Consider the following 15,332-nt stretch of genomic DNA (forward strand, 5'->3'; position numbering starts at 1 on the left):
AAAAAAAAAAAAAAAAGGAAAGAAAAGAAAAGAAAAAGAAACTAAATCCCAAACAATCAGCACCTTAAGAGCATTTAAAGCTCACACTCCTCACTGCTGCCCTGGTGATTATTATAGATGGAGCAAACTCACATTTAGCTGCATGTGCAAAAGGCAGCAGCCCTGTAGATAATCCAAACCAATTGGCAAGAGTTGAAGAACACACACAATGATCATCTCGCACAGACACACACACACACACACACACACACACACCATACACACACACACACACACACACACACACACACACTCTCTCTCTCTCTCCTCTCTCTCCTTGAAAAATTCTTTAGTATCTGATTTTGACATGCTTTTACACAGGCAGCTTCTTTGCCTGGGTAGCCCTTTCTTCTTTTTGATTCCCAGCCACCTCCTTTGCTCATAAATTCCTTCCTCAAGGAAGTGTTCCTGGACTGCACCAACCAACCGCACTCACTCTTTAGGTCTGCATCCTTTGAGCATGCAGGCTGGGAAGTATCAACTCCCACTTGGACTTGGATTTCTAAGGGTTCTAAAGTATTTTTCACCTGTGGAAGCTTGGCTCTCCTATTGGATTGCAATGACTCCAGCCACTGGGGTAAAATTGCGGGAGTATCAAGTGCTTTCATGGGCTCAATCATTGCTTCACATGCATGAACTTCTTAGGACAAAGAAAGAAGTGTGTATGTTAATAGCTGAAATTGAGAGGCAAATTAATTCCTAGTGAGTTTGGCCTGAATAGAGGCTGCCCAAAGATCGCAAGCTGTGGCCTAAGCTTCTGCTTTCACCAGTAACTGAGACACTTTGGTACTGAGTTACTAAGGGGACAACTAATTAAATGAATGTTGAATGGTGCTGTGAGCATTGGGGTTGAGGCCAAGCTCTGCAGGCCACCTGGGTGGGATCATGGTCCTTGTTCCTGTCATGAAGTCCCTGTTTCCTCTCTTGTCTTCCCTTCTACCATCACACTCTGACTCATTTTCACTTTTCACTTCCAGGAAAGAAGAAATCCAAATTTAAAGCCCTTAAGAGCTTTTTTGGTAAGAAGAAGAAAAAAGAGGCTGAAGATAGCCAGGAAGAAGAAATTCTAGAACCGAGTTTGTCCAGAAGCAACATTAACATCTCTTCTCTGGAGCCTGTTCGGGAAAAGCAACCAACTGGGGCCAGGTAAGCTCAGATGGGGTGGAGAGTGATGGTGACAGGGGAAGAGGCAAACAGTTGGATCTAGGTCATCTTTTGGCAGCCGAATCACTAGGATCACCAAGAGTCCCCACCTATGGGGGCCAGGCTTGCAGTCATTGCCAATGCAGTCATGTCAGAGGTGGGAGGGGCGACAGTGCTATTCTCTGTGTGCATATGCGTGTTTGTTGTCTGAGCTGCACAGCTCAGTGGGTTAGAGCATGGCAAATGCATACCCTGTTTCCCAAGAGCACTGAGAGAGTACAGATATTCAGGGAAGCCCTTCCTGTCACAGCTAAAATAAGTTGAGATGTGGGGCCTGCAGCCATTGAGGAGCTGGAGGCCTATTTGATCTGGTAAGAAGGGCCTACATCGTTCAAGAGGCTTGGTCTGGTTTGCTTGCCTGGCTCCCAGACTACAGATCTGGCCAAAATCTCATAACGAATGATGAAAGCCTCATATAGTAAAGCTATCAACTGGGAGTGGGTTGGGCTGTGAGCATGAAATCACTGTGTTGCTATAAAAACACATACTCAAGCAAATAACCCAAATCCCTCTCTCCCCATCCCAGGATACTAGGGGAAATGCTATAGTCACAGAGCGCATAGGAAAGACTGTTTCCAGCTACCACTGCCATCACTATTCAGATATTCATCTGCAGTGCCCAAATTTCCACAACCTATTGTGCTATCTGGACATCTAGGATCCCCAGCTGTCTCTGGATCAATCAGACCCCCTCTATGGAGTTCTATTTAGGCCTGTTCTCCTGGCCTTAAATGCCAGACTTACCTGGACTCTCCACAGAGCTCACCACTCCTGCTATCCATTCCAACCATGCAGTCTTAAGGGAATGGGGCAGTTAGCTGACATGTTATACTGTCCTCAATACCTCCCCCAATACATTCTATAACATAATGGCCTGATAGTTATCATATATGGCTCCTTAAGAACAACCTTCATGAGTGCATCCAGTGTGAGGAATTCAGATAGTCTTGCTGGGAGTAGGGGAGATGGTTTTGGAAGAGGGGCTTATGCAGTACCTCACAAGTAATACTATTATAGCCCACCACCTTATAGTGTTCAGTAAGACTAAGACTAACCTGCTAAAAGCAGGCAGGAGTTCGGGGAGGGGCATTCAGGTTTACTATCTCTGCTAAAGTTCTACATTTCCCCCTCTTATTGTTCCTTCCTTTCCAGAAGTGTGTGCACACATGACCCGGAAAGAGAGACAGAGAGAGAGAGAGAGAGAGAAGGGGGGTATTTTTTTTGTATGCAAGGAACATAAATTAACTCAAAGAATGTAACTTGGCTGGGTGCGGTGGCTCATGCCAGTAATCCCATCACTTTGGGAGGCTGAGGCGGGCGGATCACCTGGGTCATGAGTTCGAGACAAGCCTGACCAACATGGTGAAACCCCATCTCTACTAAAAACACACCAAAAAAAGTAGCCAGGCGTGGTGGTGGACACCTAAAATCCCAGCTACTCGGGAGGCTGAGGCAGGAGAATCGCTTGAACCTGGGAGGCGGAGGTTGCAGTGAGCCGAGATTGTGCCATTGCACTCCAGTCTGGGGGATAAAAGCGAAACTCTGTCTTAAAAAAAAAAAAGAATATAACTTAGGGGGCCTGAAGATCACCCCTGATCTCAGTCTTTTGCTTAATGTGCTTGGAGAAGAAACCCTGGAATATGTCACCCCAGAGAAGGGAGATCAGCTTTTTTCATTCACTGAAGCAATCAATCATAATGAAACTTATGACCAGCCTTCCCCTGGCCTGTACCACAGGACCAGCATCTACTTCCAAGACTGTATTAAGCTGTATCTGATGGAATGGACAAATCCCGTTCCTTCATTTGATTTCTTAATGAGTGCTGTTGTAATAATGTACTTCACTGTCCTTATTTAAGGCTGAGATTTTGAGATTTTGGATTTTTTTTTCTTTTCACTTCCAGGAAACAGATCAATGAGCACTAGATATGTTAAGTGGACAAGAGTTTTGATTTCTGACAAACTTGGTCACAACTGGTGCTAATGTAATCTTTTGATCAGGGAGGGCTTGGCACTATAGAGCCAATTCAACAGCTTCACTCTGGTTAATGCAAAGCATGGAAATGAGAGACATTCTTAAGCCCACTCATAGCCCAAGATTTCCTGTCAGTTTTTCTGCACACAAAGCAGGGGAGGCAAGGTAGTCACAGATGCTATACTGGTTCTGAACCTGATTTGAGTCAGTAGATCACAGAGCAGCAGAATCAAAGTATATTACGGGTGGGTGCATACTGAGCATATGCATGTATATAGAGATGTCCGGAAACATTACTCTCTCAATGTTGGGTCAAACATATATGCCCATTAAGTGTTTATCTAGAGAGTCAGTAATTTTCTGCTGGACTGCTGTTTTATAAAGCAGACTACATTGCCTTCAACACCAGGGCCACCTGAAGAGCAGAGTTTTATAGGGAAAAGGTAAGTAGGAGTTTAGTACAAAGTAGCAAACATCTCTCTCCTCTCCTCTCTTGCTGGCCCACAAGCCATCTGAGAGCAGGTTCTGTTTTAATCCCCATAACATGAGATTGTCCTTATGGTGTGTCATTATCAAATATATCCATGTGATGGCCCCACAGGCTCATAATGATAGGGTGGGTGCTAGCCCCACAATGCTCAAGCTGCTATCTAGTTACCATCTGAAGATTTTTTAAAGTACCAACATATATGTATTGTTTTGTAATAAAGGTAATAAGTACAAAAAGTGTATTTAAACATTTAAAAATTTATTTTATCTATTTTTAAACATTTCTATTACTCTCTAAAAGAAACCATGTACCAATGAACAATTTTCCCCCTAAATAACCACTAATCTACTTTCTGCCTCTATAAATTTGCTTATTCTGGATATTTGATGTAAGTAGAATCATACAAAGGTTGTTTCACTTAGCATGTTTTCACTTAGCATGCTTGTTTCACTTAGCATGTTTTCAAGAGTCATCCATGTTGTAGCATGTATCAGCTTGCTTGCTTTTTTCCTTCTTTGCTTCCTTTCTTTTTTCATGTCTAATCTCATCTTTTATATACACATACACATTTTTTCCTACCTAACAGGAATAACTTTATCATTTAAAATTTTTACGTCTCTATATAACAGCTTTATTGGAATATAATTCACATACTACAAAATTCTACCTTTTAGGGTATGCAGCTATCACTATTACTCAGTTTTAGGACATTTCATCACCCTAAAAAGAAACCCTGCACCCAGTAGCAGTCATTCTCCATTTCCCCTCTCCTCTTTCAAACTACTGATCTGCTTTCTGCCTCTATGGATTTGCCTATTATGAATATTTCACATGAATGCAGTTATATAATATGTGGCTATTTTTGACTGGGTCTTTTACTTAGTATGTTTTCAAGGGTCATTCATTTAAAATCATGCATCAAGAACTTGATTTCTTTTTTGGTAGGTAGCAGTTTTATTGAGATATAATTCATATATTATACAATTAAACCACTTAAATAGTAAAATTCAATTTTTTTGTAAATCCTCAGAGTTGTACAATCATCATAATAAATTTTAGAACTTTTTATCATCTCAAAAAGAAACTCCTGTTACCATTGACCAGTCCTCCCTATTCAACCTCCACCCCATGCCCGCCATGCCCTAGAAATCACTAATCTGCTTTCTGTCTCTGTGGATTTATCTATTCTGGACATTTCACATGAATGGAATGTGATCTTTTCTTACTAGCTTCTTGTACTCAGTATGTTTTCAAGGTTCATTCATGTTGTAGCATGTATCAGAATTTTATCATTCTGGCAACTGAATAGTAGTAGTTCATTGCATGACTATACCATATTTTATCTATTTATCAGTTAATGGATATTAGGGTTTTTTCCACCTTTTGGCTATTGTGAATAATACTGCTGTGAACATTTGTGTACAAGCTTTGGCCAGATATATGTTTTTATTTCTCTGGGGTATATACCTAGGAGTGGAATTGTTGGATCAAACGGCTGTTACATATTTAACCTTTTGAGGCACTGCTAGACTGTTTTCCAAAGCGGCTGCACCATTTTAACACCAGCAATGTATGGAGGCACCACCAGCAGTGCATGGGTGTTCCAATTCCTCCACAACCTTGCCAATGCTTGTTATGATCTGAATTGAATTTTTGATTCTAGCCATTTTAATGGGTGTGAAATGGCATCTCATTATGGTTTTGATTTGTATTTCCTTGCCAACTAGTGATGTTGAGGATGTATTCATGTACTTATTGGCCATTTGTATATCTTTGGAAAAGATATTTGTATAGCTTTCTTCTTTGGAGAAATGTCTATTCACATCCTTTTTTCATTTTCTAATTGGGTTAACATTTTATTATTGAATTCCTTAAGAATTCAATAATAAGAATTCCTATTAGTGAGAGAGTTCTTTGTATATTTCAGATCCAAGACTCTTATCAGATATATAATTTGCAAATATATTCTTCCATTATGTAGGTCATCTTTTCATTTTCTTGCTAGTAACCTTTGATGCACAAACATTTTTAATTTTGATGAAATCCATTTGTATTAGTCTGTTCTCACTGCTATAAAGAACTACCTGAGACTGGGTACTTTATAAAGAAAAGAGATTTAATTGACTCACAGTTCAATCATGGCAGAGGGTAAGGGAAAGCAAGGCACGTCTTACATGGTGGCAGTAGAGAGAGAGTGCAAGCAGGGAACTCCCACACGCTTTTAAGCTATCAGATCTCATGAGAACTCACTATCACAAGAATAGCATGGGGGAAACTGCCCCCATGATCCAATCACCTCCCACCATGTCCTTCCCTCAACGTGTGGGGATTACAATTTGACATGAAATTTAGGTGGGGACACACAGCCAAACCATATCACCATTTATCTATTTTTTTTTTCTTTTGTTGCTTGAGGTTTTGGTGTCATATCTAAAAATCCATTGCCAAATCCAAGATCACAAAGATTTACCCCTATGTTTTCTTCTAAGAATTTTACAGTTTTAGCTCTCATATTTAGGCATTTAATGCATTTTGAGTTAATTTTTTTATCTGGTGTGAAATAAAGGTCCAACTTAATTCTTTTGCATGTAGTTACCCAGTTGCCCCAGCACCATCTGTTGAAGAGACTATTCTTTTTTCATTGAATAGTCTTGGCACCCTTGCTGAAAATCAACCATAGATGTATAGGTTCATTTCTGAACTCTTAACTCTATTCCATTGATCTATATGTCTACCTTTATGCTAGTGCTACACTCTCTTGATTACTGTAGTTTTATAGTAAGTTTTGAAATTGAAGTATAAGTTATCCAACTTTGTACCTCTTGTTCAAGATTATTTTGGCTATTTGTGGTCCCTTGCATTTAACTATGAATTTTAAAAACAATTTTATGGAAAAAAAAGCCAGCTGGAATTTCAATAGGGATTGCATTGAATCTGTAGATCATTTTGTGAAGTATTGACATCTTGACAAGTTCAAGTCTTCCAATGAACATGAGATTTCCTTTCATTTATTCAGGCCTTTGGCACTTTTCTCATCAGTGTCTTATGGTGTTCAGAGTATGAGCTTTGCACATATTTTGTTAAATTTATTTTTAAGTTTTTATTCTTTTGTTGCTATTGTAAATGGAAGGGTTTTCATAATTTCATTTCCAGATTGTTCATTGCAAGTGTATAGAAATACAATTTTTATATATTGTTCTTGTATCCTTCAACTTTGATGAATTCATTTATTAGTTCTAGCCATTTTTAGTGGATTCATTAGGAGTTTTTATATACAGAATTATGTCATCTGTGAATAGAGATAATTTCACTTCTTCCTTTCCATTCTTGGTGCCATTAAATTCATTTTCTTACCTAATTTCGCTATCTGTAACCTCCCGTACACTGTTGAATAGAAATGTTAAGGGCAGTCATTCTTGTCTTCTTCCCGATCTTAGGGGGAATACATCCAGCCTTTCACCATGATATTAGCCGTGGTTTGTCACAGATATCTTCTATCAAGGTTGAGTGCATTTATCATGGAGGGGTGTTGACTTTTACAAATCTTTTTTCTGCATCTATTGAAATGGTCATATAGTTTTTGTTTTTATTCTATTAATATAGTGTTTGACATTCATTGATTTTCATGTGTTAAGCCAATCGTTCCTTGCAAATCCTACATTGTCATGGTATATAATTTTCTTTATATGCTGCTGAATTGAGTTTGTGAGTTTTTTATTGAGGATTTTTGCATCTATATTCATAAGAGGTATTGGTCTATAGTTTGCTCTTCCTGTGATGTCTTTGGTTGAATTTTTTTTAAGGTAAAATACATTACCACACTCCAAAAAGTCATCTTTCATGTCTTTAGCCTTTCATTTGTTTCTGTCTTCTAAATTTTCTTAACACGTAATTGTCATCAACCTGGCACCATTCCAAATCAGAAGATATTCTCATCTGGATTTAGCAAGCTTGGGGAAGGGAGGGGCAGGTGGTACATAAGATGACTTTGAAAATAGAATAGATATATTGTAGGGCTCCTGAGTGAAAGAGGAAAGGATCTGATGAATGAAAGCCTGCCATATCTGAGAAGATCTTTGATACACTTAAAAAAAAACACTAGAGAGAAATTTGGGTGTGAAAGATCTTTTATAATTCTCATTGTAATAATAGCAAAACTCATGGCCTTTCCTCCCATTCCCTAGAATTGCTACTATTTAATTATATACTTTAAATGGGTGAATTGTATGGTATGTAAACCATATCTCAGTAAGACTGTTACATAAAAAGGATATATGCTTATAATGTAAAAATTAAAATTATACAGAAGGACAAGAAGTAGAAAATGAAAATTTCCCTCCTGTCCCTAGTGCACCATTCCTCAGAGGGAAACACCTCTAACAATTTGTGGATATCCTTTTAGATTTTTTCCTTTGAGTATGAAATATATATGTGTGTAATATATCTGTATATATTAAATGGGATCATATTATTATTTTTTTCACCTATAATCTCATAAGCAGCTTTCTATGTCAATGCATATGCATCCCTGCTTTCCTTCTGAGGTATCTATGGTAGGCCATATTATGAAAATATGTTTGTCTTCAGTTCTCATGATCCTTGGGTTGATTTTACAAGACCTTTCCTTTCTGTCCAGGGCCAAGAGTGGCATGGGGAGCAAAGCCCTATCCCATGATAGCATCTTCTTCTTGGATCCTAAGCCTGAAAGATCAGCAAGTAAAATGAGTCCTTCTATGGATCCCCAGAGAGGCAGACCTCGACAGGTAATAGTGGACTCAAGCATCAATGTCTAATTGGACTACTCTTCTGTTCCCTACTGTAACCCTGCCAAAATTAATAGGAGTGGGAACTTGTTTCTGCTTCTCAGCTGATCCTACCCCCAAAGGGCTGTTGTAAGCCTTGAATGAGAGGATGTATAAATATATAATGTGCCTATTACCTGGCACACAGTGTTGATTAGTATTTCCATATTCACTTCTCTCTTTCTATTTATTTATTTACTTATTTTTGAGATAGGTCTCACTCTGTCACCTAGGCTAGAGTGCAGTGGTATGATCATAGCTCACTGCGGTCTCAACTTCCCAGGCTCAAGTGATCCTCACACCTCAGCTTCCCGAGTAGCTGGGACTACAGTTCTGTATCACCACGCCCAGATGATTTTTTGGTACTTTTAGTGGAGACAGGGTTTCACCATGTTTCCCAGGCTGGTCTCAAACCCCTGGGTTCAAGCAACCCTCCTATCTTGGCCTCCCAAAGTGCTGGGATTACATGCATGAGCCACCATCCCTGGCCTATATTTACTTCTCTTAACATACAATAAGAATAACTATTTTGGCAGTGACATTCTACTGTTTGTGTGCTGGCATACCAACCCTCAAGTTTTTCTCTCTCTCTTATACAGAGATCCCGTATTTCCAGAACTCTGCCTAAACCTAAGAGTAATGTGCGTGGAGCTGTGTCTGGAGCCATGTCAGGAGCTGTGCCTGCAAGTGCAGTCTGGGCTACGAGCCCCAAGATCACTGAGGTAACAAAGTGGAATCGTTCAGAGCATGGGCAGCTGAGTCAGAAAGACAGATCTATGCTTGAATTCTTACTGTGCTACTTACTGGCTATGTGACCCATGGGCTAGTTGCTTAACTTCTCTGAGTCTTCTTTTTTTTTTTTTGAGACAGAGTCTTGCTCTGTCACCAGGCTGGAGTGCAGTGGAGCAATCTTGGCTCACTGCAACCTCTGCCTCCTGGGTTCAAGCGAGTCTCCTGCCTCGGCCTCCTGAGTAGCTGAGACTACAGGCGTGCACCACCATGCTCGGCTAATTTTTGTATTTTTAGTACAGACAGGGTTTCACCATGTTGGCCAGGACGGTCTCGATCTCCTGATCTTGTGATCCACCCACCTCAGCCTCCCAAAGTGCTGGGATTACAGTTGTGAGCCATGACGCCTGGCTTGAGCCTTCTTTTCCTTATCTACAGTGGATATAATATTAACATCTGCCTCAAAAGGTTGTTTGTGAGGATTGAATGAAGACTCAGAGAAGTTAAAGTCATTGCTCAAGCTTACCCAGGCAGTAAATTGTAGACTTGGAACTCTGACCGAGGTATATTAGCCTCAAAACCCTTGATCCTTCCATTATCCCAAGATGCTCGAGTTCTTTATACCTGCCTGGACAGAAAGAAGGGTACACCTTAGCCCCTATTAAATGTAGCATTTATGTGGCTTCTTGCCTCCAGCTAATCCTAAACTTATGGTAGGGATCCATTGCTCAGTCAGACTATAGCTCTGATTTATAAATGCTCCAGGGGGAGCTGGAGATATTGTCAAGGAGACAACCCTTAACAGCTGCTTTCCCCCTCTCAGCCTGTGGGTGGGATTATGTCCAAAGGTCCCTGTGTAAGTGGGAAGACCACACAAGGAGGACACCCTTCTCCACTGGAGAGATGATTATTTTCCATTTGGCGAAAAGTAAGTGGGGCTTATTTCTGACATGTCTGCTAAGACCCCACATCTCTCACTCTGGCTTCCTTTCTTCTGGATCCATTAGCTATGAAGGGTAGAGGAGAAAACACTGAGACAGACACTAATTGTGTTGACCCTAAGGTTGTTAAGCAACCCCTAGAGTCAGAAGACTGTTGCTGTCTTGTACTACAGCAGGAAAAGTCATTTCCATGAACTATTCAATCTTCAGTTTTAAATATCAACACTAGCTTTCACTTACCTCCATAGTTACACTTCCTGCGGCCTCACAACCATGACCAAGTGCCACAGGGTTCTCACATTCAGAAAGAGGAAACTGGTTTCTTGGACTCCTCCTTCTCTGCCCTCTTCTCTTAGTCCCAGCAACAGAGAGACTCATGTAGCAGAGATATTCCTTTTCTTTTTTTTGAGACGGAGTCTTGCTCTTGTTGCCCAGGCTGGAGTGAAATGGCATGATCTTGGCTCACCACAACTTCCGCCTCCTAGGTTCAAGTGATTCTCCTGCCTCAGCTTCTTGAGTAGCTGGGATTACAAGCATGCACCACCACACCTGGCTAATTTTGTATTTTTAGTAGAGACAGAGTTTCTCCATGTTGGTCAGACTGGCCTCAAACTCCCAACCTCAGGTGATCCACCTGCCTCGGCCTCCCAACGTGCTGGGATTACAGGTGTGAGCCACTGCGCCCAGTCCCATTTTTTAAAAAAATTAATTTTTGTGAAAACTAAAGGAAAACATTCTAGGGACATTGCTTCTCACAAGGAAGTGGCTGGGAAAGGCCACAATAGCCTAAAGGCAAGTTTTCTTAAATGTTTGGCTTGGGCCTACACCTCATACTTTTGACCAGACCCCTTAGTTCATACCCTGGAAAACAGGGCTGAAGACAGCAAGGTATTAATAGGACCTAAGTCATCAACAACCAGCCTGACCTTTGCATGGGAAACTTCCCTTAAGTACCAAAATGACAACCCCAAACGGAAGGGTAGTTGACAGCATTAAGTCAAGAGTCTTGACACCCAGTGCTACATAGAAGCTGGTGCAAGTATGGAATTGGCCAGTGGGGTCAATTCCTTTGAAGGGGCAGGATCCTAATGGATGAAGTGACATTCAGAACAACTAGGAGATTGTGAAAGAAGAAATACAGGTATACAGTTATGTCAGAAATACTGACACTGAGACCATTTTATTTCCTGCCAGATTTTCACCTAATGTCCTATCTGAAGTGTTAAGAATGTAGATGTCTACATTACTCTCCAAGACATTCTCTGTTCCCTTTATTTGAGCACAAATAGTTAAGAAGATACAACAGCAGATTATTAGCATATTGCTGTTGTTGAATCAAATTGAATTTATTCATTTAAGGAACGGAGACTTCAAAACAGTTTTTCTTATTGCTTATGGGCTTGACTATCCCTCAGCCCTTCTTAAGGAAGCAGGCACACCATCTGCTCTGGTTGTTGACTCTAAACTTCTTGAACTTGGCCTTTAGTATGGGCTTTCCCTTTTCTGGCCCTTTTAATTAGGAGACAGGAGTTCATAGTGATCAAGAACACGGACAATCAAACTGGACAGAACTTTCAAATGCTTTCTCTGCCACTGGGAGAATTATGGCAGGTTACATCATCTCTCAAACTTTGTTTTTCCCATCTGTAAAACGAGCCCACAATAGTAAATGCTTCAAAGAATTGTTGTGAATCTTCATTGAGATGTATCTATGGAGAGCACTCCCTGCTTAGCACATTGTAAGCCCTTAGTAAAAGTTAGTTGTCATTATTGTAGTTATTATTATTAAAGCTGGGCTTGGGGCTGGTTGATCTGGCCTCTTCCCAAGAGCTCCCAATGGGGCCTAGTAGTAATAAGGAAGCCCTGGAGAACCTGGCCAGGAGCACCACAGGAACATAACCCCAGCAAGCTTCCATTGTGGCACCTTCTTTGGCTACAGTGTCTGAAAGCTATCTGCTTTGAGCTGAGGAGAGTCTACAACAGAAGCAAGCATGTCAGCTTCATGACAGCAAGAATTTGTTTATTGTTGCAGGCCCAGTTCCTGGAATGGGGTATAATGCATTGTAGATGCTTAGCCAGTATTTGTTAAAGATAAAAAGCAGGGATTCTGATCCACATCAAGAGGACCATGGCAGGGACCAGTGCCTCCAAGTCAAGTGTACCATTTTCTTCAAAATGGAAACAACTAAATTGTCTGCTGAATCGCAAGGAAAGCCCAAATGGTCAATTTTTTCCCCTTCGGGAAACTAGGACTATTTCTGTAGATTTTCTTTAAAAATCCCAGAAAATCAATCTTGACAGGATTAAGATAAGCAACTAACACAGTCAAGATTCAATCCAGATAATTCCTGGAATACTATGAGCGAAGAGTGTAGTTTGGATGCCAATTCCAATCCAGGTCATAACTAAAAGACTCACCTCTACGAGAACTGGACTTCCAAAGACATGACCAAAATTAAAACAAAGATCAGAATTAAATAATATTTGTATTTAACACCAGTAAGGAGATAACATCAGGATTCTGATTTTGCATGAACAAGCAATTTGAAGTTTCTGTCTTTGTTTGGGGATTGGCAAAAGTGTGCAGCACCCCAGAGGGGAAATCAAAGCTACTAGTCTTTGGTTTGAGTAGGTACCAGAAATGAAGACAGGGAGGTAGAAAATTCTTCCCTGGGTTTATTTATTTATTTTTTTTACTTTGGATTCTTAGTCTTCAACAAACTTTTGATTCCTTTCTCTTATTTTATTATTTTATTTTGAGATGGAGTCTCGCTCTGTCACCAGACTGGAGTGCAGTGGTGCGATCTCAGCTCACTGCTGCAACCTCCACCTCCTGGATTCAAGCGATTCTCCTGCCTCAGCCTCCCGAGTAGCTGGCACTAGAGACATGCACCAACACACCCAGCTAATTTTTGTATTTTGAGTAGAAACAGGGTTTCATCATGTTGGCCAGGATGGTCTCGATCACTTGACATCATGATCTGCCCGCCTCAGCCTCCCAAAGTGATGGGATTACAGGTGTGCACCACCACACCTGGCCTTCTTTCTCTTATTAAAGAATAAGAGAAAACCACTAATTTGGGAGAAAATGCACAGATTTTAACTTGTTCCTTCTATTCTCCCTCTTGACAGAACCCACCATCGCGCCGACGCCGACTCAGCATCATCCCACCTGTTATCCGAACTGACCCAACTTCTAAGGACTTGGTAGAAATTTCTGTCGATGATGAGTCACCTAAGAATCCACAAAAGAAGGCTTTACCACATGAGATTTTGACAGCGACTCAGGTGAGTATATTAAGGGGCAGGTTGGGGGGGCTCACAGATCAGAGGCATAATTTCTTCTTGTGTTCTCTATTCTCCTGCTGGAGCTCACCACTAGGGGGATGATTGGGGAAGGAGCTGACATTATTGGCTTTTGATTTGCTTGGTGGTTTTCCATCCAATTCTACAAACCAAATAATCATAATTTTAATGTATAAGCAATGGAAGATAGTATTTTGGAAGCAGTAATATTTTGCAGATGTTTTGAGTATTTCACGAAGATAAAAATAGAGGTTTTTACTGAAGCATAGTCTCTACACTTTGAAATCCAAAAAATATCAGTGGTTAGGGCATATAATATTATTTGATAGATACATATTCATGTGAAGAATCAGTTGACACATGAGAGGGCAATGTGTCTATTTCATATGTCTAAGTTTGTCAACCAGATAATATCAATCAGCAAATTAGTAGCATGTGCCCATATAAACACTTCCATTCTTAAACTAATGTGTGTTTAATTGAATTGGTTGTTGGTGAACTTGAAAGGGCTCTTAGTGTGAAGCAGAGTTTAGAATGATTAACCTTTGGAAATAAAAAGTAAACAGAAACCTAATTTATAATGAAGAGAATTGGCCAGTCAGAACAAAACTCCATTTTGTTGTTAAAAGATCCTATGAAGTGAAGCAGCCCTCAGTTAGATATGTCAACAAAGAAACAAGTTAGGTTAAAACCAAAGTTAAAGCACAGACTGGTAGTAGGTGGGTGGATGCTTATTGTTTTATGAATCTGGGCTGTGACTACAAGTATTTTCTGCAGAATGCCACTAAATCAGATGAATTGGGATGTATAGTCTGAATTAGTGGAAGGATTGAATTAGATAGCATTTTTTATTGTACTAAAATACAGATCATGTAAAATTTACCATGTTAGCCATCTTAAAGTATACAATTCAGTGACAGTACATACATTCACAATGTTATGCAATCATCACCACTATCAAGGATTAGAACCTGTTTGGTTATCCCAAATGGAAGCCCAGTTCCTATTAAGCAGTCATTCACCATTTGTATCTCCCATCAGCCCCTGACAACAACTATTCTGCTTTCTATCTCTGTAATTGCCTACTCTGGATATTTCATATAAATGGAATCATACAATATGTGGCCTTTGTGCTGGCTTCTTTCACTTAGCATAATGTGTTTGAGGGTCATCCATGTTGTGACATTTATCAGTACTTCATTTCAATTTATGGCTGAATAATACTTCATTATATTAATGTACCACATTTTGTTTAGCTATTCATCCATTGATGGACACTTGTACTATCTACCTTTTGGTTATTGTGAATGGTGCTATTACGAACATTCGCATACAAATTTTTGTTTGAACACCTGTTTTCAATTCTTTTGGGTATATACCTAGGAGTGGAATTGCTGGGTCATATGGTAATTCTATGTTTAACTTTTTGAGGAACTACCAAACTGTTTTCCCTGACAGCTACACCACCTTACATTACATTCCCACTAGCAATTTATGAGAGTTCCAATCTCTCCACATCCTGGCCAACACTTGTTAGGTTCGTTTTTTAAAAAATTATAGTCGACCGGGCATGGTGGCTCACGCCTGTAATCCCAGCATTTTGGGAGGCTGAGGTGGCCACATCTTGAGGTCAATAGATCGAGACCATCCTGGCCAACATGGTGAAACCCTGTCTCTACTAAAAATACAAAAAAATTAGCTGGGTGTGGTAACACGTGCCTGTAGTCCCAGCTACTCAGGAGGCTAAGGCGGAAGAATCACTTGAACCCAGGAGGTGGAGGTTGCAGTGAGCCGAGATTGCGCCACTGTGCTCCAGCCTGGCAGCAGAGCAAGACTCCATCTCAAAA

At 40.3% G+C, this 15,332-nt stretch overlaps 1 protein-coding gene across 1 annotated transcript in view; it reads left to right on the forward strand.

Moving 5' to 3' along the window:
- Nucleotides 1-15,332, forward strand: part of KIAA1210 (KIAA1210 ortholog) — a 42,689-nt gene that overhangs the window by 5,446 nt on the left and 21,911 nt on the right. Inside the window, 4 exon segments of the mRNA XM_037732354.1 lie at nucleotides 1,017-1,185; nucleotides 8,344-8,470; nucleotides 9,109-9,231; nucleotides 13,312-13,467. Of these exon segments, the coding sequence (XP_037588282.1) occupies nucleotides 1,017-1,185; nucleotides 8,344-8,470; nucleotides 9,109-9,231; nucleotides 13,312-13,467 (575 nt within the window).

The sequence above is a fragment of the Cebus imitator genome, unplaced genomic scaffold, assembly GCF_001604975.1.
Source record: "Cebus imitator isolate Cc_AM_T3 unplaced genomic scaffold, Cebus_imitator-1.0 Scaffold445, whole genome shotgun sequence".
Classification (NCBI taxonomy): Eukaryota; Metazoa; Chordata; class Mammalia; order Primates; family Cebidae; genus Cebus; species Cebus imitator.